Genomic DNA, 22339 nt, shown 5'->3' on the forward strand with positions numbered 1-22339 from the left:
ACTAAAGCAACATAGGCTCTACGCCAAGCTGGAGAAGTGCCAATTCGACGTGACGGAGGTGGATTTTCTGGGCTACAAGTTGTCTGACAAGGGGCTCGCCATGGACAGCGCCAAGGTTCGAGCGGTATTGGACTGGAAGAGCCCACGCAACCGGAAAGAGGTCCAAAGGTTTGTCGGCTTTGCGAACTTCTATCGCAAGTTTATCAAGGGCTTCGCTATGCAGACAGCGGCCATCACAGACACGCTTAGCTCCAAGAAAAAGAAGTTCGTTTGGACGGAGGAGGCGGAGCAGTCCTTTCAGGCACTCAAGCGTCTCTTCGCGTCGGAAGAGCAGCTGCTTCACGTCAACCCCAGCAGGCCGATGAGGGTGGAGACAGACGCCTCGGACAGAGCCGTGGGGGCGGTCCTGCTGCAAAAGGACCAGCAGGGGGTGTGGCGGCCGGGAGCGTTTTACTCCAGGAAGCTCAGCAAGTCCGAGCAGAACTACACCATCTGGGACAGGGAGTTGCTGGCCATTCATGCAGCGTTCAAAGCGTGGCGGCACTTCCTGATCGGCGCCAAGCACACGGTGCAGGTTTGCACGGACCACAAGAATCTGGAGCACTGGCGCACGGCACAGTTCCTAAACCAGAGGCAGATACGCTGGGCTGAGTTTTTTGCGAACTTCGACTTCCGCATAGAGTATGTCCCGGGGGACACTAACATCATGGCGGACGCCCTCTCCCGTAAGCCACAGTATCTGGAGGACGCAACGCCAGCGGCAGCCATGCACATCTTCGCACCAACAGTATGGGCGTGCGCCGCGGCCACCGTGGACCTGGAGGCGGTGCGACGAGCGTTGCAGGATGACTCCTTCGCGCAAGCAAAGATGGCAGAGGTGCAAAGGGGCAAGGCTGTGGCCGACGGTTTCCAGCTACGAGATGGATTGCTCATCCGTAAAGGGGCCATCTACGTGCCGGGAGACGACCTTCGCGCCAAGGTGCTGCAGCAGCTGCACGACGCGCCCACGGCCGGGCACTTTGGCAAGGAGAAGACGGTGGAATTAGTAGCCAGGGATTTCTGGTGGCCTGGAATGAGAGGGGAGGTCGCAGACTACGTGGCGAGGTGTGACACCTGCCAGAGGGCCAAACCAGTGCACAGACCGCCGGCCGGACTGTTGGAACCGCTGCAAACTCCGGTCGAACCTTGGGAAAGGGTGGCTCTGGACTTTGTCACAGATCTGCCCAGCTCGAGGGGCAAGACGGCAGTGCTGGTGGTGGTGGACCTGTTTTCCAAGATGGCCCATTTCATTCCGTGTGCTAAGGTGGCCACGGCGGAGCAAACCGCCAAACTGTTCATAGACCACGTGTTCAAGGTTCACGGTCTGCCACGGTCTATTCTGTCCGACCGCGGGCGGCAGTTCATCTCGAATTTCTGGCAGAAGCTGATGGGCTTCCTGAACGTCAAGATCAACCTGGCGTCGGCGAGACACCCGCAGACCAACGGGCAAGCGGAGCGGGTCAATGCCATCATGCAGCAGTACCTGAGATGCTATGCGAATCAACAGCCTGCGACGTGGGTGGATTACCTGCCGCTTGCCGAGTTCGCCTACAACAACACGAAGCACGTGTCCACGGGGGTCACGCCGTTCTTCGCCAACAACGGGAGGCACCCCAGAACCTTCCCGGGACTGGAAAGAATGGGGGAGGGGGAGCCGCAGACGGCAGATGCGTTCGCGTCGGAGCTGCAGGAAGTCCACGATCAGCTGAGGCGCCACCTGGAGCTGGCCAAACACGCATACAAGGTACAAGCGGACAGACACAGAAGGGTTGGCGAAGAGCTCCACGTGGGAGACTGGGTCTGGTTAGCAGCCCACGCAGTGCCGGCCAGGTCGTTGGCCAAGAAGAAACTAGGGCATAAACAACTGGGGCCCTACCAAGTCGAAGAGCAGGTCAACCCGGTGGCTTTCAGACTGGCACTTCCGGAGGGTTCCAGAATGCATCCGGTGTTCCACAGATCGGTGCTCACTCCCTACAAGGCACCGCACAGGTTCCAGGAACCCGGAACGGCGCCGAGTCCGGTCAGAGACAGAACAGGGCACGCGGGAGTGGCACAGAAGGAGCGCATCAACGAAGTCACGGAGATTTTGGACTCCAGATGGGGGGAAGAGGGGGTAGAATACTTTCTCGCCAAGGAGGGCACCCCGGCCAGTGCGAACAGCTGGGTGCCGGGCTACGCCTTGGACGAACCTCTACTCAAAGACGAGTTTCATGCCCTCTTCCCACATAGACCTATGCCAGCAGACTTTTTCGACGACTGGCTTTTCACGCCCACGCTTTCGGCCAGCACTTTCCGGGGGTTCGACTCGGAAGAGGACCCGACACAAGACGTCCGTTCCCCGGAGGGGTCACCCTCGGGATCTGCATCAGAACCCTCGTATTGGTGGGACGATAGACCAGAGGAGCAGTTCCGCAGAAGGTGGCTGGAAGGCCCAGGACGAGCAACGCCGCCAGGAGGAAGTGAGGGAGAAACGGACATGGACGTTTTCGGGGACGACCCTGGTTTCGAGCACGGCGGCACAGAGATGGAAGCGGAGGTGACCGTCGTCGACGAGAGCAGGGAGGAAGACCCGCGAGACTTCAGATGGAGGCCCGCCACGGGAAGCGAACGATATCCGACGTTCGTCCCTTTGCAACAGCAGCACCCAGCTCCAGCACCGGAAGGAGGGGAGGGGGGAATGGGGGGCTTCGAGGGGGGGATGGATGTCAGGGATTTAGGAGCAGAGGCAAGGCCAAGGGAGGAAACAGAGAGCGAAGGGGAGGAGGCAGAAGAAAAGATGAGTGATGACGACGACCCGAGATCTCCTAGTCTTTCCAGTGAATCAGAGGATTCACAGAAAGGAGCACCAGTGGCCAGGGCAAGGGGGGAGTCTAGGGGGGCACCCCAGGAAGATAGAGCCAGAGGGGACTCAGGGGAGAGCAGTTGGAAATCGGGACCAGCGTCACCGCCAGGGAGCAGGGAAGAAGAAGGGAGCCAGGGGGCAAGCGCTGGCAGCTCACCACAGGAGGGAGGGCATGAGTCAGGAGTGGCCACACCTCCATCGGGGAGCGAAGAAACGGTTAAGAGGAAAGTGGAAGGTTGGGCGCGCGCGCCAAGTTCAAATGCAGAGGAAGGCGGCGCAGTAAGCAGCCCGGAAAGGGAACCAGGTCCTAAAGCCCGGCGCAAGGAGGCAGGAGGGTCCGGGTCAGCGTCAGAAGAATCCAGGAAGGAAGAAACCCCGGGGGGTAGAGGGACCCAGAGGAGGACAGTCAGGCGGAAAAGGTGGAGCAGGGCTAGGATATTAAGTTGGTGCACAAGGGGCGGAGACTCAGACGGAGCTTCGCCGATCTAGCTACTAGACGTAGAGTTGCGCGCAGCAGCGTGAGAATGGAAACTGCAATTCAATAAAGACTTTTACTTAATGATCGCTGGCTAGCGTGATCCTCTGTGAGCTAGGATCTTCAAGCAGCTCTGACAGTTAGTTTGCGAGCACAGGAGTTAAAGGAGCAATAATTTGGAAGAGCGATACTTTGTTGGAACCAGGTCTCTTGGAGGCACACAATGTCGAAAGAAGAGATGAAATTCATTGCTTCAGAATCCATTTGCTTTGTCGCCCAGCTGTTAACATTCCAGGAGACAATTTCTATGATTCTATGATTCTATGACTCTATGACTGTAAACTCTTCCAATATGCAGTTACAGCTGCAAGGATTTTACTGGCCCAGAAATGGAAACAAGAGGAAATGCTGACGATTGAAGATTGGAGACTGAAACTGACAGACTATGCAGAATTGGACAAGCTAACTGGGGAAATTAGATATCTTAAGGACCAAAGTTCATCGAAGACTGGGGGAAATTTGTAGAATATCTGAAAAATACATGTGATGTGCAAACAACGTTAGTGATACAGTGGTGCCACGCAAGACGAATGCCTCGCAAGATGAAAAACTCGCTAGACGAAAGAGTTTTCCGTTTTTTGAGTCGTTCCGCAAGACGAATTTCCCTATGGGTTTGCTTTGCAAGACGAAACGTCTTGCGAGTTCTTGCGAGTTTGTTTCCTTTTTCCTAAAGCCGCTAAGCCGCTACTAGCCGCTAAGCCGCTAATAGCCGTGCTTCGCAAGACAAAAAAACCGCAAGACGAAGAGACTCGCGGAACGGATTAATTTCGTCTTGCGAGGCACCACTGTATTTCAAGAAGCACTGTGAAATTTGAGATGTATTGTTATAAAAAATAATAGAAGTGGGAGGGAAGACTAAAGACAATACTAAGGAGAAGGAATGCGTAATTAAGAGGTAATGATGGATGATTGTCAGAGAAGCTGAAGGAAGTCCAAAAAGAGAGAATTTATTTGTTAAAAATTGGATAAAATTGTATATCTGTGTTGTAAATCAATAAAAATTATTATAAAAAACACACAAGTGAACAGCAGAGAACTGGCACGAGTAACGCTGACACCAAACCCTACATACATTAAGCAAAATAGAAACAGGTTCACCACACTTTCTCATCCTGGTCTTCTTTTATCTTCTTTCAGCTGCCTATGGTTGTGAAGGAGATTTATAACCATCTCCACCAGATCTCCGACACCCACACTAAGGATCAGACGCTTTCGGCTATTGTCAGCCTAGCCACCAAGCGCCTGCAGCCGGTCGTAGACAGCCTGTTGGACTGCTCGATGGAGTGTGATGAGTAAGTTTTTGTGATGTGAAAATGGGGAGGGCTAGATTTAAGGGGTTTCTTAATTTATATTTATTTATATTGAATTTCGTACTTGCAAAAAATTGTGCTCCAAGTTGTGGTTTCTTTCTTTGCTAATGTATGTGCAATATAAAGAAAATATCAAAGGCCTGACTTTTTTTAAGAAAAGGAAAAATGAAAAATTTTGTTTTGAAAAATTGCAGAAGTGCCACAGAGATCTGGAAGGCGTTGGTTGCCAATCAGTATTCCAGCGTCAAGCTGCTGAGACCCCTCCTGAAAAGGCTGCAGGATGCAGACCCCAAAGCGGAAGTCACTTCCAGGCGACGCAGCACTTCTCAAATGCCAATGGCGGTCAGTTTCTCTCTCCTGGATTGTTTTGAATGGGAGCTGGGTGGGGCTGGGGGCTTCTTGCTGGGAGGGGGGTGCATCTTAATAAGTGGTCCATCCTGTGAGCACCTGCTTTGTATGCAGAAGGGCCCCAGCATCTCCATGTCGGGGAGTCCCTCGCCTGAAACCCTGGACAGCCACTGCTAGTCAGTGTAGACAACACTGAGTGAGATGGACCGAGGCTCTGAGTCGCGTCTGAGATCTTGATCTGACGATGACCTCTGCTGAATGCCGTTCTCCTCTCCTTGTCCCTCCAGGCTACCAACGCTCTGTATCATATCCTGTCGTTCCCTGAGGCTGCAGGTATCCTGAAGATCAAGTTCCACCACCTGCTCTTTGCACTTAGCACTCAGATCTGTTTTGTCCATGAGGCGAGAAGAAGAGGTTCGAGGGCGTCAAGTCTAATCCCGGAGCCCTCTTCGCATCTCGATCCACTGACGTGAGGGACCTGCTAATGCATTTTGGGGGGCCCTCCCTTCTCTCTCTGACCCATAGGCTCAGCCCTCCCCCAAGAGATAGGCTTCATTTGGACATGGAGGTTCTGCTTAGGTTAGATAGCTAGGAGACCCAGGCTTCCCCAACCCCTGTGCTCTTCAGTCACTTTGGACCACAACTGCCACCAGCCCCAGCCAGCATAACTGGGCTGAAGATGGGAGTTGTAGCCAAGGACACTAGGATGGGAGAGGATGCTGGAGGCTCTCCCGCACGATGGGCTGATTTGGGTGTGGTGGGACTCACGTGTCATGAAACCTTAAGTCTCCATCACAGCCAAAAGGTTGCCGCTTGTGCTGGAAACATGGGGGAGGCTGCAGGGGGTGATGGTAGGGGTTGGACTGCAAGATGTCAAGGACCTAAAACTCCCCAGATGAGCATACCCAGACCTTGTGCTCATCATCGGAAGCCCCTCTTCACGTGTGCCTCCTCCACACAAGAAGGGGCCTTTTCTGTGGTGGCTCCCCATTAGTGGGTTGCTCTCCCCAGAGGGGCTTGCCTGGTGCCTTTAGATGCCAGACAAAAATGGTCCTCTTCAATCAGGCCATTGGCTGATTCACCTCCTATGCCCTTTCAACTGTGTTTGTTGGAGGGAGAGGAGTTATTGGTTTGCTTTGGTTCTTGTTTTTATTCTGTATTTTGTGCTTTTTAACTTGCATTTTTATGTTGTGAACTGCTCGGAGATCTACAGGTGAAGGGCAGTATACAAATTTTAAAAATATAATCTTCTTAATTCCTTCACTTGACTCAGGATCGCTGTGCAGGCCCTGAAACAACTGATTGGGCGTCTTGAATACCTTGATGATTCTGAGGCTTTGGGGTTGCAAAGCTGCTGGGATATGCTGTCAAGTCCAGAAAGCTTTTTCAAAGGCATTCGTCTTCTGGCAAGGTAAGAAGGTGAAAAGGACTGGCAGGTGAGGCATGAAGAGCAAGGCCTGCTTTCTGGGGAAATGGGGATAAACTTCTTATTTATTTCAGAAAATGTACCATATTGTTCACTCTATAAGACGCAATTTTCCCCTCCTAAAAAGTAAGGGGAAATGTGTGTGCGTCTTATGGAGCGGATGCAGGTGGGAGGCTCTGCTCAGCGTTCAAGTAACCTGGTGGTGGTGGTTGTTGTGCAGGAACACTGAGCGGTTCTTCCTGCCAGCTTCAGGCTTGTGAATCCTTTGCTCTTACTCTTATGTTTCAGGACCTTGTTCAGCTCCTCGACCAAAGAGTACAGGAGGATTTCCCGATTGGCAAAAGAATATATGTGCTCTCCAAACAATAAAAAGAGAGCCATCGGCATGGCGTTTTACTTTGAGGTAGGAACTGGAAACAGGGAATGCCTGTTCTAATGTTTCTTTTTTTATATATAAATATCTATTAAGATTTTACAAATTATATCAAACAAAACAATACACACAAACACAAAAAAAGAACAAGTATAATTTCAAAACCTTATTTTCTTAAAACTTACTTCACCGACCTCCTCATACCTCCCCTTTCTGCATTCCTATTTCAAATATTTAGTTCAGCAAATCTTAATCTTAACTTAATCTTTACAGCTGTACTCCATTTAATTTCTAAAACCACATCATTCTAGCACTCATTAATTTTACAATGTTTCTTAAGATAGTTCTTAAATTTCTTCCAATCTTCTTCCGCCGTCTCTTTCCCCTGGTCCCGGATTCTGCCAGTCATTTCTGCTAGTCCCATATAGTCAATCACCTTCATCTGCCATTCTTCCTAGGTGGGTAGATCTTGTGTCTTCCAATACTTTGCGATGAGTATTCTTGCTGCTGTTGTAGCATACATAAAGAATGTTCTATCTTTCTTTGGCACCAATTGGCCAACAATGCCCAGGAGAAAGGCCTCTGGTTTCTTAAGGAAGGTATATTTAAATACCTTTTTCATTTCATTATATATCATTTCCCAGAAAGCCTTAATCCTTGGGCACGTCCACCAAAGGTGAAAAAAGTACCTTTAGTTTCTTTACATTTCCAACATTTATTATCAGGCAAGTGGTAATTTTTTGCAAGCTTGACTGGGGTCATGTACCACCTATAAATCATTTTCATAATATTTTCCTTTAAGGCATTACATGCCATAAATTTCATACCGGTGTTCCACAACTTTTCCCAGTCAGCAAACATAATGTTATGACCAATATCTTGTGCCCACTTTATCATAGCTGATTTCACTGTTTCATCTTGTGTATTCCATTTCAACAGCAAGTTATACATTCCTGACAAGTTCTTAGTATTGGGTTCTATCAGTTCTGTTTCTAATTTTGATTTTTCCACCTGGAAGCCAATTTTCCTGTCCAACTTAAAAACCTCCATTATTTGGTAATAATGGAGCCAGTCTCTCACTTTGTCTTTTAATTTCTCAAAACTCTGCAATTTAAATTTATCCCCCTCTTGTTCCAAAATTTCCCAATATTTCGGGCCTTTTGGCATCCATATTGAGTTTTTTCACAGCCTTAGCTTCCATTGGCGACAACCACCTTGGGGTTTTATTTTCCAACAGGTCTTTATATCTAATCCAGACATTATATAATACTTTCCTGACAATATGATTTTTAAAAGCTTTGTGAGCTTTAACCTTGTCATACCATAAATATGCATGCCACCCAAAAATATTGTTAAAACCTTCTAAATCCAAAATGTCTGTGTTCTCAAGAAGCAGCCAGTCTTTCAACCAGCAGAAAGCTGCTGATTCATAGTAAAGTTTAAAGTCCGGCAGGGCAAATCCCCCTCTTTCTTTTGCATCAGTTAAAATCTTAAGTTTTATTCTGGGTTTCTTTCCCTGCCAGACAAATTTCAAGATATCTTTCTGCCACTTCTTGAAACAATCCATCTTGTCCACGATTTGCAATGTTTGAAACAAAAACAACATTCTAGGCAATACATTCATTTTGATCACAGCAATATGGCCCAACAGTGAAAGCTTCAAATTTGACCATATTTCTAGATCCTTTTTTACTTCCGTCCAGCATTTCTCATAATTGTCTTTAAATAAATTCACATTTTTAGCTGTCATGTTAATCCCCAAGTGTCAGGGGTTCAGGAGCAGAGACGCAGAGAAGGGAGGAGATAGAGAGCGAGGGGGAGGAATACGAAGGAAAGATGAGTGGGGATGACGAACCGAGATCGCCGAGCTTATCCAGTGAGTCCGAGGATTCCCAGAAGGGAGCGCCAGCGGTCAGAGCAAGGGGGGAAAACAGGGGGACACCCCAGGAAGAAGGGTCCAGAGAGGGATCAGAGAGCAGCAGTTGGAGATCGGGACCCACGTACCCAGCCGGGAGCAGCGGGGAGGAAGGGGACCAGATATCGGGTTCCGGAGGCTTTCAGAAGGAGGGAGGGCATGAGTCAGGAGTAGTCACGCCCACCTCGGGGAGCGACGAAACGATCAAGAGGAAGGTGGAGAGTTGGGCGCGCGCGCCAAGTTCAAATGTAGCGGAAGCTGGCGCAGTAAGCAGCCCAGAGAGTGAGCCAGGTCCCAAAGCCCGCCGCAAGGAGGCGGAAGGGTCAGGGGGGTCCGCGTCAGAAGAGAGTAGGAAAGAAGAGACCCCGGGGGGCAGAAGGACCCAGAGACGGAAGGAAAGGCGCAGGAGGTGGAGCAAGGCTAGGGTATTAAGCTGGTGTGCTAGAGGCGGAGACTCAGACGGGTCTTCGCCGGTCTGACCTAGAAGAAGTAGGGCTGCACATTGCAGTTTGGAAATGGAACCTGTAATCCAATAAAGACTCTTTTAACCTGAACGCTGGCTAGCGTGGTCCTATGTGAGCTGGGACTGAGTGGCAGCCCTGACACCAAGTATTTCACTTTCTTAACCACAGTTAAACCCGTTTCATTCTGGAACCTCTCCCTTTCAGTAACTGTTAAATTTTTCTCTAATACCTTAGTCTTTAATTTATTCAGTTTAAATCCTGCGACTTGACCAAACTCTTGAATTAATTCTAAGACTCTTTTAGTACTAGTGTCTGGCTCTTGTAATGTAAGTACCAAGTCATCTGCGAATGCTCTCAGTTTGTACTGTTTAACTCCAACCTGTACCCCTTTAACCAGCTGGTCCCTTCTAATCATGTTCAGCAAAACCTCCAGGACCGATATAAAAAGCAATTATTTCTAATGTTTCTTATGGTTTCTTTATTCCTCGCAATTTAACTGTCAAATGTTCTTTAGCATTTACACATTTTTTATTTAATTGTACAACTTCAGCTGCATTCACTGCTATCATGTCTAATATATATGGACAATGTTTTTTGATAGAAGATGAATGCATACATAATAAAAGATGCACTTACAGTGGCTTTGCTCCAACTTAGGGGATGTCTGACTCCGATACGGACACTTCCAAGACCTAGTGCGCAAGTTACTGCAGGCAGCAATCATACAGGTATTCCGTTAATGGATGGACAAGTCTTCACCTTTGGAAGGCTAAGATTTTTCTTAAAATTACATTTTTATATGTACTCCCTTCCAGTCGGGATTCAGGCCTCATCATGGGACTGAAACTGCCTTGGTCACACTGGTTGATGATCTCCGGCGGGCTAGGGACAAAGGTGAGAGCTGTTTCCTAGTTCTGCTGGATCTCTCAGCGGCGTTTGATACCATCGACCATAGCATCCTTCTGGACCGTCTTGAGGGGCTGGGAGCTGGGGACACTGTCATACAGTGGTTCCGTTCCTTCCTCCTGGGCCGTGTTCAGAAAGTGGTGTTGGGGGATGAGTGTTCAGACCCCTGGGCTCTCACTTGTGGGGTGCCTCAGGGTTCTGTCCTCTCCCCCATGCTTTTCAACATTTACATGCGGCCGCTGGGAGAGATCATCAGGAGGTTTGGGCTGGGTGTTCATCAGTATGCGGATGATACCCAGCTCTACCTTTCTTTTAAATCCGAACCAGTGAAGGTGGTGAAGGTCCTGCGTGAGTGTCTGGAGGCGGTTCCCTCATTGCGAGAAGCAAAGCTACAGGGAACCAGGCAGAGGGCCTTCTCGGTAGTGACGCCCGCCCTGTGGAACGCCCTTCCAGCAGATGTCAAAGCGATAAACAACTACCTGACATTCAGGAGACATCTTAAGGCAGCCCTGTTCAGGGAAGTTTTTAACGTGTGATATTTTATTGTATTTTTGGTTTTTATGGAAGCCGCCCAGAGTGGGGTATAAATAATAAATTATTATTATTATTATTATTATTATTATTATTATTATTATTATTATTACTACTACTACTACTACTACTATTGGAAACACCTTAAAGCTGGTATAAGTTCATATGTATTTATTTTTGCCTGCTTTAAAGATTGATTTTTGTGTGTCTGCTGGTTTATTATATATCTTTTTTTCTCTTTGTTCCGCTATGTATCGGGGTGGGGAGACTAATAATAATAATAATAATAATAATAATAATAATAATAATAATCCTTTGCTCATCCACATAAGCTGTTTTCATTTATTTATTGAGGCCACTAAGTCTTTGAACGGAAGAGATTTCTCCAGTTTCAAGCCTCATCTCATGCTCTTTATGAGCCAAGTCCAAACCCTCCTGCAGTTCAGACGCAGCTTAGGATGTGTTTGCTTCAGCATGATTCCAACCAGCTCATACTCCTTCCTTCCCTTTCCCACCAAAATGTACCTGACTGTGAGAGCAGAGGCGAATTAGATTGGGAGGGCCATGCCCAGCCCTGGAGGTAGGAATGCGGAGTCCAGGCCCACCAGAAACCAGCGGAGAACTCCATAGTTCCAAATGGAAGCACCAGCCTAGCTTCTGCTGTGGCCACATTGGGATGAGAAGGGGCAGGAGGGGTCATGCGTAGCTGGGTGCTTCTTGATGGAGACCATTGAATTGAAGTGAGCTGCTTTGGGGGCCAACCTGAATCAATCCCAAAATAACTCGTTCAAGAGGTGCTTTTTAGAAACTGAGCTCACAGCCTAACTGTAAAACCATGACATTATATGCTTATGAAATACGTGATATTTGTTGACTGATAAGGGGAGGGCAGCTCTATAACTTCCATGGGTCACAGAAAGCCTGGGGGTCAAAACAAGGCACCACCTTCTCAGGTGAATATCAGGCTTGAGTCCATAAATGTTGCTCGACTTTATCTGGTGTCATTTAGGCTCTGCCTGTTAGACCACCAGTGCTGCCGCCGCCGTTCGGCCCGTGAGACCGCCCATGCTGCCGCCGCCGCCCTGGCGGTGAGACCGCCCGTGCAGCCGCCGCCGCCCGGCCCGTGAGACCGCCCGTGCAGCCGCCGCCGCCCGGCCCGTGAGACCGCCCGTGCTGCCGCCGCCGCCCGGCCCGTGAGACCGCCCGTGCTGCCGCCGCCCGGCCCGTGAGACCGCCCGTGCTGCCGCCGACGCCCAGCCCGTGAGACCGCCCGTGCTGCCGCCGCCGCCCGGCCCGTGACACCGCCCGTGCTGCCGCCGCCGCCCGGCCCGTGAGACCGCCCGTGCTGCTGCCGCCGCCCGGTGCGTGAGACCGCCCGTGCTGCCGCCTCCGCCCGGCCCGTGAGACTGCCCGTGCTGCCGCCGCCGCCCTGCCCGTGAGACCGCCCGTCATGCCGCCGCCGCCCTGCCCATGAGACCGCCCGTGCTGCCGCCTCCGCCCGGCCCGTGAGACTGCCCGTCATGCCGCCGCCGCCCGGCCCGTGAGACCGCCCGTGCTGCCGCCGCCGCCCTGCCCGTGAGACCGCCCGTCATGCCGCCGCCGCCCTGCCCATGAGACCGCCCGTGCTGCCGCCTCCGCCCGGCCCGTGAGACTGCCCGTCATGCCGCCGCCGCCCGGCCCGTGAGACCGCCCGTGCTGCCGCAGCCGCCCGGCGCGTGAGACCGCCCGTGCTGCCGCCGCCGCCCGGCGCGTGAGACCGCCCGTGCTGCCGCCGCCGCCCGGCCCGTGAGACCGCCCGTGCTGCCGCCGCCGGCCTGCCCGTGAGACCGCCCGCCCTGCCGCCGCCGCCCTGCCTGTGAGACTGCCCGTGCTGTCACCGCCGCCCGGCCCGTGAGACCGCCCGTGCTGCCGCTGCCGCCCGGCCCGTGAGACCGCCCATGCTGCCGCCGCCCTGCCCGTGAGACCACCCGTGCTGCCGCCGCCGCCCAGCCCGTGAGACCGCCCATGCTGCCGCCGCCGCCCGTGAGACCGCCCATGCTGCCGCCGCCGCCCGGCCCGTGAGACCGCCCGTGCAGCCGCCGACGCACGGCCCGTGAGAGCGCCCGTGCTGCCGCCGCCGCTCGGCCCGTGACACCGCCCGTGCTGCTGCCGCCGCCCGCCCTGTGAGATCGTCCGTGCTGCCGCCGCCGCCCTGCCCGTGAGACCGCCCGTCATGACGCCGCCGCCCGGCCCGTGAGACTGCCCGTGCTGCCGCAGCCACCTGGCCCGTGAGACCGCCCGCCCTGCCGCCCTGGCCGTGAGACCGCCCGTGCTGCCGCCGCCGCCCTGGCCATGAGACCCCCCGGGCTGCCGCCGCCCTGGCCGTGAGACCGCTCGGGCTGCCACCGCCGCCCTGGCCGTGAGACCGCCCGGGCTGCCGCCGCCCTGCCCGTGAGACCGCCCGTCATGCCGCCGCCGCCCGGCCCGTGAGACCGCCCGGGCAGCCGCAGCCGCCCGGCCCGTGAAACCGCCCGTGCTGCCGCCGCCGCCTGGCCAGTGAGACCGCCCGTGCTGCCACCGCCGCCCTGCCCGTGAGACCGCCCGTCATGACGCCGCCGCCCGGCCCGTGAGACCGCCCGTGCTGCCGCAGCCACCCGGCCCGTGAGACCGCCCGCCCTGCCGCCCCCGCCCTGCCCGTGAGACCGCCCGCCCTGCCGCCGCCGCCCTGCCTGTGAGACCGCCCGTCATGCCGCCGCCGCCCGGCCCATGAGACCGCCCGCGCTGCCACCGCCGCCCTGGCCGTGAGACCCCCCGGGCTGCCGCCGCCCTGGCCGTGAGACCGCCCGCCCTGCCGCCGCCGCCCTGCCCGTGAGACCGCCCGGGCTGCCACCGCCCTGCCCGTGAGACCGCCCATCATGCCGCGGCCACCCGGCCCGTGAGACCGCCCATCATGCCGCCGCCTCCCTGCCCGTGAGACTGCCCGCCCTGCCGCCGCCCTGCCTGTGAGACCGCCCGTCATGCCACCGCCTCCCTGCCCGTGAGACCGCCCGCGCTGCCGCCGCCGCCCGGCCCGTGAGACCGCCCGTGCTGCCGCAGCCACCCGGCCCGTGAGACCGCCCGCCCTGCCGCCCCCTCCCTGCCAGTGAGACCGCCCACCCTGCCGCTGCCGCCCTGCCTGTGAGACCGCCCGTCATGCCGCCGCCGCCCGGCCCATGAGACCGCCCGTGCTGCCACCTCCGCCCTGGCCGTGAAACCCCCCGGGCTGCCGCCGCCCTGGCCGTGAGACCGCCCGCCCTGCCGCCGCCGCCCTGCCCGTGAGACCACCCGTGCTGCCACCGCCGCCCGGCCCGTGAGACCGCCCGGGCTGCTGCCACCCTGCCCGTGAGACCGCCCATCATGCCGCGGCCACCCGGCCCGTAAGACCGCCCATCATGCCGCCGCATCCCTGCCCGTGAGACCGCCCGCCCTGCCACCGCCCTGCCTGTGAGACCGCCCGTCATGCCGCCGCCTCCCTGCCCGTGAGACCGCCCGCGCTGCCGCCGCCGCCCGGCCCGTGAGACCTCCCGTCATTCCGCCGCCGCCCGGCCCGTGAGACCGCCCGTGCTGCCGCCACCGCCCGGCCCGTGAGACCGCCCGTGCTGCCGCCGCCGCCCGGCCCGTGAGACCGCCCGTCATGCCGCCGCCTCCCTGCCCATGAGACCATCCGCGCTGCCGCCACTGCCCTGCCCGTGAGACCGCCCGTCATTCCGCCGCCGCCCGGCCCGTGAGACCGCCCGTGCTGCCGCCACCGCCCGGCCCGTGAGACCGCCCGTGCTGCCGCAGCCGCCCGGCCCGTGAGACTGCCCGCCCTGCCGCCGCCGCCCTACCTTTGAGACCGCCCATCATGCCGCCGCCTCCCTGCCCGTGAGACCGCCCGCGCTGCCGCCGCCCTGCCTGTGAGACCGCCCATGCTGCCGCCACCGTCGGGCCCGTGAGACCGCCCGTCCTGCCGCCGCTGCTCTGCCCGTGAGACCGCCCGTCCTGCCGCCGCCGCCCAGCCCGTGAGACCGCCCGTGCTGCCGCTGCCGCCCGGCTCGTGAGACCGCCCGTGCTGCCGCCGCCGCCCTGCCCGTGAGACCGCCCGTGCTGCCGCCGCCGCCCTGGCCGTGAGACCGCCCGGGCTGCCGCCACCCTGCCTGTGAGACCGCCCATGCTGCCGCCACCGTCCGGCCCGTGAGACCGCCCGTCCTGCCGCCGCCGCTCTGCCCGTGAGACCGCCCGTCCTGCCGCCGCCGCCCAGCCCGTGAGACTGCCCGTGCTGCCGCTGCCGCCCGGCTCGTGAAACCGCCCGTCCTGCCACCGCCGCCCAGCCCTTGAGACCGCCCGTGCTGCCACCGCCGTACGGCCTGTGAGACCGCCCGCCCTGCCACCGCCGCCCTGCCCGTGAAACCGCCCGCCCTGCCGCCGCCGCCCGGCCCATGAGACTGCCCGTCATGCCGCCCCCGCCCTGCCCGTGAGACCGCCTGTGCTGCCGCCGCCGTACGGCCCGTGAGACCGCCCGTGCTGCCACCGCCGTACGGCCCGTGAGACCGCCCGCCCTGCCGACGCCGCCCTGCCCGTGAGACCGCCCACCCTGCCGCCACCGCCCTGCCCGTGAGACCGCCCGTCATGCCGCCCCCGCCCTGCCCGTGAGACCGCCTGTGCTGCTGCCGCCGTACGGCCTGTGAGACCGCCCGTCCTGCCGCCGCCGCCTGCCCATGAGACGGCGAGAGCCCAGCGCTGGGCGGGCTCTCCTCACCGCCGCCGCCCCGCCTCTCGCCCGTGACCCTAACCCTAACTCTAACCCTCACCCTATCCCTAACCCTAACCCTAAATCTAACCCTAACCCTAACCCTAACCCTAACCCCAACCCTAACCCTAAACCTAACCCTAACAGAAACGCTAACCCTAACCCTAACCCTAAACCCAATCCTAACCCTAACCCTAACCGTAACCCTAACCCTAACCCTAACCACAATCCTAACCCTAACCGTAACCCTATCCCTAACCCTATCCCTAACCCCAATCCTAACCCTAACCCTTACCGTAACACTAACCGTAACCTTAATCCTAACCCAAATCCTAACCCGAACCCGAACCCTAACCAAAACGCTAACCCTAATCCCAACCCTAACCCCAACCCTAACCCTAACCCGAACCCTAACTCTAACCAAAACGCTAACCCTAACCCTAACCCCAATCCTAACCCTAACCACAATCCTAACCCTAACCCTAACCGTAACCCTATCCCTAACCCTATCCGTAACCCTAACCCTAACCCCAATCCTAACCGTAAACCTAACCCTTACCGTAACACTAACCGTAACCGTAACCTTAACCTTAACCCTAACCTTAACCCTAACCGAAATGCTAAACCTACCCCTACCCTTAACCCTAACCCTAACTCTAACCCTAAACCTAACCCTAACTCTAACCCTAACCCTAACCCTAGCCCTAGCCCTAACCGTAACCGAAACGCTAAACCTAACCCTAACCCTAACCCTAACAGTAACCCTAACCCTAACCCTAACAGTAACCCTAACCCTAACCCCAACCCTAACCCCAACCCTAACCCCAACCCTAACTCTAACCGAAACGCTAACCCTAACCCTAACCCTAACCCCAGGATTGGGAGCCATTTCCTAAAGCCCGCCGGAGGGAGGGGGAAGAATCCGGGGAATCATCAGCGTCGGAAGAGTCTAGGAAGGGCAAAACCCCAGGGGGCAGGAGGATCCAGCGGAAGAGGGAACGAAGGAGGAGGTGGAGCAAGGCAAGGATCTTAAACTGGTGTCGGGGCGGGACCGACAGAGGGAGCTTCAACGGTCTACAGTTACAGACGTAGGGCTGCGCGCCGCTACTGTCAAACCGCAAATGGACTTCAATAAAGACTTTTGTATATAAAGAGAAACTGGCGTTGGTCCTTTGTGAGCTGGGACCTGAGGCAGCTCTGACAGATTGGGTTAGGGTTAGGGTTAGGGTTAGGGTTAGGATTGAGGTTAGGGTTAGGGTTAGGGTTAGAGTTCGGGTTAGAGTTTGGGTTAGGGTTAGGGTTAGGATTGGGGTTAGGGTTAGAGTTAGAGTTAGGGTTAGGGTTAGGGTTAGGGTTAGGGTTAGGGTTAGGGTGAGGGTGAGGGTTAGGGTTAGGATTAGCGTTTCGGTTCGGATTAGGGTTAGGGTTAGGGTTAGGATTGGGATTGGGATTGGGGTTAGGGTTAGGGTTATGGTTACGGTTAGGGTTAGGATTGGGGTTAGGGTTAGGGTTAGGGAAAGGGTTAGGGTTAGGGTTAGGGTTAGGGTTAGCGTTTCGGTTAGGGTTAGGGTTAGGGTTAGGGTTAGGGTTTTGGTAAGGGTTCGGGTTCGGGTTAGGGTTGGGGTTAGGGTTAGGGTTAGAGTTAGGGTTCGGGTTAGGATTAGGATTAGCGTTTCATAGAATCATAGAATCATAGAATCATAGAGTTGGAAGAGACCACAAGGGCCATCAAGTCCAACCCCCTGCCAAGCAGGAAACACCATCAGAGCACTCCTGACATATGGTTGTCAAGCCTCTGCTTAAAGACCTCCAAAGGAGGAGACTCCACCACACTCCTTGGCAGCGAATTCCACTGTCGAACAGCTCTTACTGTCAGGAAGTTCTTCCTAATGTTTAGGTGGAATCTTCTTTCTTGTAATTTGGATCCACTGCTCCGTGTCCGCTTCTCTGGAGCAGCAGAAAACAACCTTTCTCCCTCCTCTATGTGACATCTGTCGGGGGTACAGGGACAGAGGCACAGGGAAGGCAGGAAATGGAGAGCGATGGAGAGGAATCCCAGGACAGCGAGGAAGAGGATGGCAATGACGCAAGGGATTCCATGAGTCTCTCCAGCGAGTCAGAGGATTCCCAGAAGGGGGCGCCTGTGGTCAGGGCAAGGGGAGCCCCAGGGGGAAAGTGTCAGGAGCGGGAGGCCAGCAGAGGACCCCAAAGCGGCAGCTGGGAATCAGGGCCGGCTTCCCCACCAGAGCGCAGCGAGGTGGGGGAGGTTCCAGTGTGTCAGGGGAAACAGCTCCGGCAGCAGAGAAGGAGGAGGGGTCAGAGCAAGCCATTCTCCCGGAAGGGGAGGAGGGCAGTGAGGGGAGTAGCATAACTGTCAAAAGGAAGGTTAGAGGTTGGGCGCGCGTGCCAAGTTCAAATGAGGAGGCGCGCGGAAGAACAGGGAGCCCGGAGGAGGAGCCAGGTCCCAAAGCCCGCAGGAGGGGGGAAGAGCAGTCTGGAGATTCCGCGTCAGGAGAATCCAGGAGGGGCGGAACCCCGGTGGGCAGAAAGACCCTGCGGAAAAGGAAGGAGAGAAAAAGGTGGAGCAGCGTAAGCCTATTAAGCTGGTGTACGGGAGGGACCGATTCAGAGGGGACTTCTACCGTCTAAGCTTAAGAGACGCGGGGCTGCGCGGGGATGTCTTCCCCTACCCTCCTGTGCTTGTCTGCCTGCACTTTGTAGGCGTGTTTGGCTAGTTCCAAATGCCTCCTGAGCTGCTCATGTACCTCCTGTAACTCTGCTGCCAAGTGCTCAGCTCCCCCTCGTGACTCCCCCTCCCCCGTCTTCTCAAACCCCGGGAAGGTTCTGGGATGCCGCCCATTGTTGGCGAAGAACGGTGTCACCCCTGTGGACCCGTGCTTCGTGTTGTTGTAGGCAAACTCGGCCAGCGGCAGGTAGTCCACCCAGGTCAAGGGCTGTTGATTCGCGTAGCATCGTAGATATTGCTGCATGATGGCGTTGACCCTCTCCGCCTGCCCGTTGGTCTGCGGGTGTCGCGCCGACGCTAAGTTGATCTTGACGTTCAGGATGCCCAGGAGCTTCCGCCAGAAACTCGAGATGAACTGGCGCCCCCTGTCAGACAGAATGGACCGTGGCAAGCCGTGAACCCTGAACACGTGGTCTATGAACAGCTTGGCAGTTTGTTCCGCCGTGGCTACCTTCGCGCATGGGATGAAGTGCGCCATCTTGGTGAACAGGTCTACGACCACTAGAACCGCTGTCTTGCCTCGCGAGCTGGGCAGATCCGTGACAAAGTCCAGGGCCACCTGCTCCCATGGTTCGAACGGCGTCTGTAGTGGTTCCAGCAGTCCCGCCGGTTTCCTGTGCACTGGTTTGGCTCTTTGGCACGTGTCACACCTGGCGACGTAATCTGCAACCTCCCCTCGCATCTGGGGCCACCTAAAGTCTCTGGCCACCAATTCCGCCGTCTTTTCCTTGCCAAAGTGTCCAGCACTGGGCGCGTCGTGCAACTGCTGCAGGACCTTCGCGCGGAGGTCATCTCCCGGCACGTAGAGCGCCTCTTTGTGGGTGAGCAGTCCGTCACGTATCTGGAACTCGTCGTCCTTCTCTGTGCCCCTTCGCACCTCCTCCATCTTGGATTGCGCGAATGGATCCGTTTGTAGCGCTCGACGTACCGCGTCCAGGTCGACGGTGGCTGCAGAGCACTTCCACACTGCCAGTGTGAAAATGTGTTGAGCTGCCGCCGGCGCCGCTTCCTCCAGATACTGCGGTTTCCTGGAAAGTGCATCCGCCATGACGTTGTTGTCTCCCGGGATGTACTCTATCCTGAAGTCGAAATCCGCAAAGAACTCCGCCCATCGGATGTGTCTCTGGTTCAGGAACCTCGCCGTGCGCCAGTACTCCAGGTTTTTATGGTCTGTGCGAACTTGCACGGTGTGTCGAGCTCCTACGAGGAAATGCCGACACGCTTTGAAGGCTGCATGAATGGCCAGCAACTCCCTGTCCCAGATTGTGTAGTTCTGCTCCGACTTGCTGAGCTTCCTGGAATAAAATGCGCAGGGCCTCCAGTTCTCTTGCGGATCTTGCTGCAACAGGACCGCCCCCACCGCTCTGTCTGATGCGTCTGTCTCAATCCTCAGCGGGTTGCCGGGGTTGACGTGCAGCAGCTGTTCCTCGGACGCGAAAAGATGCTTGAGCCTCTGAAAAGACTGCTCCGCCTGTTCCGTCCAGATGAACTTCTTCTTCTTGGAGCTGAGGGTGTCCGTGATAGCCGCCGTCTCCTTTGCAAACCCCTTGATGAATTTGCGGTAGAAATTGGCGAAGCCGACGAACTTCTGGACTTCCTTCCTGTTACGTGGGCTCTTCCAGTCCAACACCGAGCGGACTTTGGCGCTGTCCATGGCGAGCCCCTTGTCTGACAGCTTGTATCCCAGGAAATCCACTTCCGTCATGTCGAACTTGCACTTTTCCAGCTTGGCGTAGAGCTTGTGCTCCCGTAGTCTCTGCAGGACCTCCCTGACGTCCTCCTCGTGAGCTTCCTGCGATTCCGAGAAGATCAGAATGTCGTCCAGGAAGCAGACGCACGTCTTGTAGAGGAGCCCCGCCAACACGTGGTGCATAAATTTTTGGAAAGTGTGAGAGCCATTTTGTAATCCGAAAGGCATGACTTTGTATTCATAGGTGCCTAAGGGTGTAAACATGGCCGTCTTCCACTCATCGCCCTCTCGCATGCATATCAGATTGTATGCCCCTCGCAGATCCAGCTTAGTGAAGATTCTCCCCTTCCTCACCGTCGTTAGCAGATCGTCTATCTTGGGCATGGGGAACGCAGTGGGCTTTGTCCTCGAGTTTAAAATTCTGAAATCCACCACAAGTCTCCGTTGGGGCGTGTCTTTCTTCTTCACGAAGAACACTGGACTGCCCCCTACTGCTTTGGATTCTTGGATGAATCCCCGCTTCAAATTGAGCTCTATGAACTCCTTGAGTTCTTGCAATTCGTCCTCAGACATGGAATACAGCTTCCCCGTTGGCAGCTTCGCTCCTGGTAGGAGGTCAATCGTGCAGTCGTAGGGCCGATGAGGAGGTAGCTTGTCAGCTTCTTTCTCGCAGAAAACGTCCAAAAACTCCTTGTACTTGTTGGGTACCGCCTGCACCATGCCGAAATGTAGCTGTTGTGCTTCCTCCTTTCCCTCCTCTTCCTTACTGATCTGGATGCAATGTTCCGCGCAGTAAGAGGAGCAGAAGGTCAGTTGCCTCTGGTACCAGGCTAGCGCTGGGCTGTGCCTATCCAGCCAACTCATGCCCAACACTATGGGCGTTTCGGCTAGGTGGGTGACATTGAAACTGATGACTTCGCGGTGATTCCCAATCTGCATCACCATAGGTGGTGTCTGCTATACCACTTGCCCCCCCCCAGCAGCTTCCTGCCATCGACTGTGAGGACGTTCAGGGGCAGCGTGGCAGGTAGGAGGCTATGCTGTGCTGCTTGACAAATTCCCCCCCCCCCACACAAAGTCTGCATTGCTGCCAGAATCGATGGTAACAGGAACCTCCAAGATGCATCCATTGGGCAGTTGAAGTGAGGCAGTGAGCTGCACCACTGGTTTGGGTGGTAGGGGGTCTTTGGGCTTCAGAATCTCTGGGGACTGCTTCAAAACCTTGCCTGGCTGGGCCCCAGTGCCTCTGCTTCCAACCAGGCTTGTTCGTTTCCCTGCTGCTCCCCCTCCTGCTGAATTCCCCCTTTAATAATTGCGGAGGCTGCAGTGTGCTTCTGGATCCTCTGGGGACACTCTTTGACCATGTGTTGTGCACTGTCGCACAAGAAACACTTCCTGTGCCCTCTAGGATTTTTCGGCTTGACTGCTCCTGGCGTTAGGGCTCTGGCCGCTGTCTGAGCCTTAGCAACACCCAACTCCATTGGTTCTACTCCCTCCCCCAAAGGAGGCGTGGAGTGGGCGCGTCCACTCTCCCTGGGCATGAAAGGAGGTGCTTTGGTCGGTGTGCGTGCTAAGCGACCCTCATCTCTGTTCCATGGGCGTTCCTCCATTCTCACTCCTATTGTGAGTGCTCTCTGGACCACCTCTGCCGTGGTGCTAGGTCTATCGCCCCTGGCCAGCTCATCTTTCACGGAAGCGTTTAGCCCCTCCCAGAAGAGATCTCTTACAACCACAGAGTCCTTTTCCCAACGCAGCGTATGCACCAACGCAAAAAACCTGGCATGGTATTGTCTTACTGTTGCCCTCCCCTGCCGCAAACCGTGCATCTCCTTTCTAGCCACGTCGACATCAGTGGTTGATTGGAAACAAGCGTCCATAGCCTTCATAAAGGCATCCGCATTCTGGAGGGCTGGATCATTGTCGCGCCATAGATTGCGCAGCCAGGATCTTGCTTCTCCATGCAAGTGCGTTATGATAAATCCTACTTTCTCCTCCTCATCCCTAAAGTCCTTCCAAAGCAGCCTGAGCGCGTAAACTACATCAGCTCTGAAATTAGGATACTGCTGCAGGTCTCTGTCAAAATGGGCTACTAGGCTGCCCCCCCCCTCTTTGCAAGAGCAATCCCCTCTGTTGCTCTGGGTCCCGGCAGCCCCTCCTTGCCCCATCTTTCCCACCTGGTCTGCAGATCCTCGCAGAACTTCGCTGCTTCCTCCTCTCTCTTCCTGGAAACTGCCAGTTCTGCGTAAAGCGCCTCAACTGCTTTTTCCAGCTGTTCCATCTTCCCTTCTGAAGTCATCTTTGTCTCTCTTGGTGAGCTCACAAAACACCAAGTCTTGCCCCTCGCTGCGCCAACTCGCGCTGCGAGAGTTAAATTTTAGGAGACGGAGCTTACTGCCAGCGCTGCCTCAGGTCCTAGCTCACAGAGGACCAACGCCAGTTGCTCTTTATAAACAAAAGTCTTTATTGT

At 55.7% G+C, this 22339-nt stretch overlaps 1 protein-coding gene across 1 annotated transcript; it reads left to right on the forward strand.

Moving 5' to 3' along the window:
• Positions 1-4461: 4461 nt before the first annotated feature.
• Positions 4462-11737, forward strand: LOC308583740 (maestro heat-like repeat-containing protein family member 7). Its single transcript, XM_081187956.1, has 6 exons — positions 4462-4708; positions 4921-5068; positions 5362-5543; positions 6348-6485; positions 9910-9980; positions 11699-11737. Exons 1-6 carry the CDS (start codon positions 4560-4562, stop codon positions 11710-11712), a joined length of 702 nt encoding a protein of 233 aa, XP_081044082.1. The 5' UTR covers positions 4462-4559; the 3' UTR covers positions 11713-11737.
• The last annotated feature ends 10602 nt before the right edge of the window (positions 11738-22339 follow it).

This window comes from Podarcis bocagei (assembly GCF_964188305.1).
Source record: "Podarcis bocagei genome assembly, chromosome: 3".
In the NCBI taxonomy this organism is placed as follows: domain Eukaryota; kingdom Metazoa; phylum Chordata; class Lepidosauria; order Squamata; family Lacertidae; genus Podarcis; species Podarcis bocagei.

What these genes read in the sequence shown, in the direction of transcription:
- LOC308583740 (XM_081187956.1), top strand. Translation starts at nt 4,560, where the DNA reads ATGGTTGTGAAGGAGATTTATAACCATCTCCACCAGATCTCCGACACC. An exon ending in CTTCTCAAATGCCAATGGCG is followed by an intron (nt 5,069 to 5,361) that starts GTCAGTTTCTCT and finishes TTGTCCCTCCAG; the next exon opens with GCTACCAACGCTCTGTATCA. An exon ending in GGCATTCGTCTTCTGGCAAG is followed by an intron (nt 6,486 to 9,909) that starts GTAAGAAGGTGA and finishes GCTCCAACTTAG; the next exon opens with GGGATGTCTGACTCCGATAC.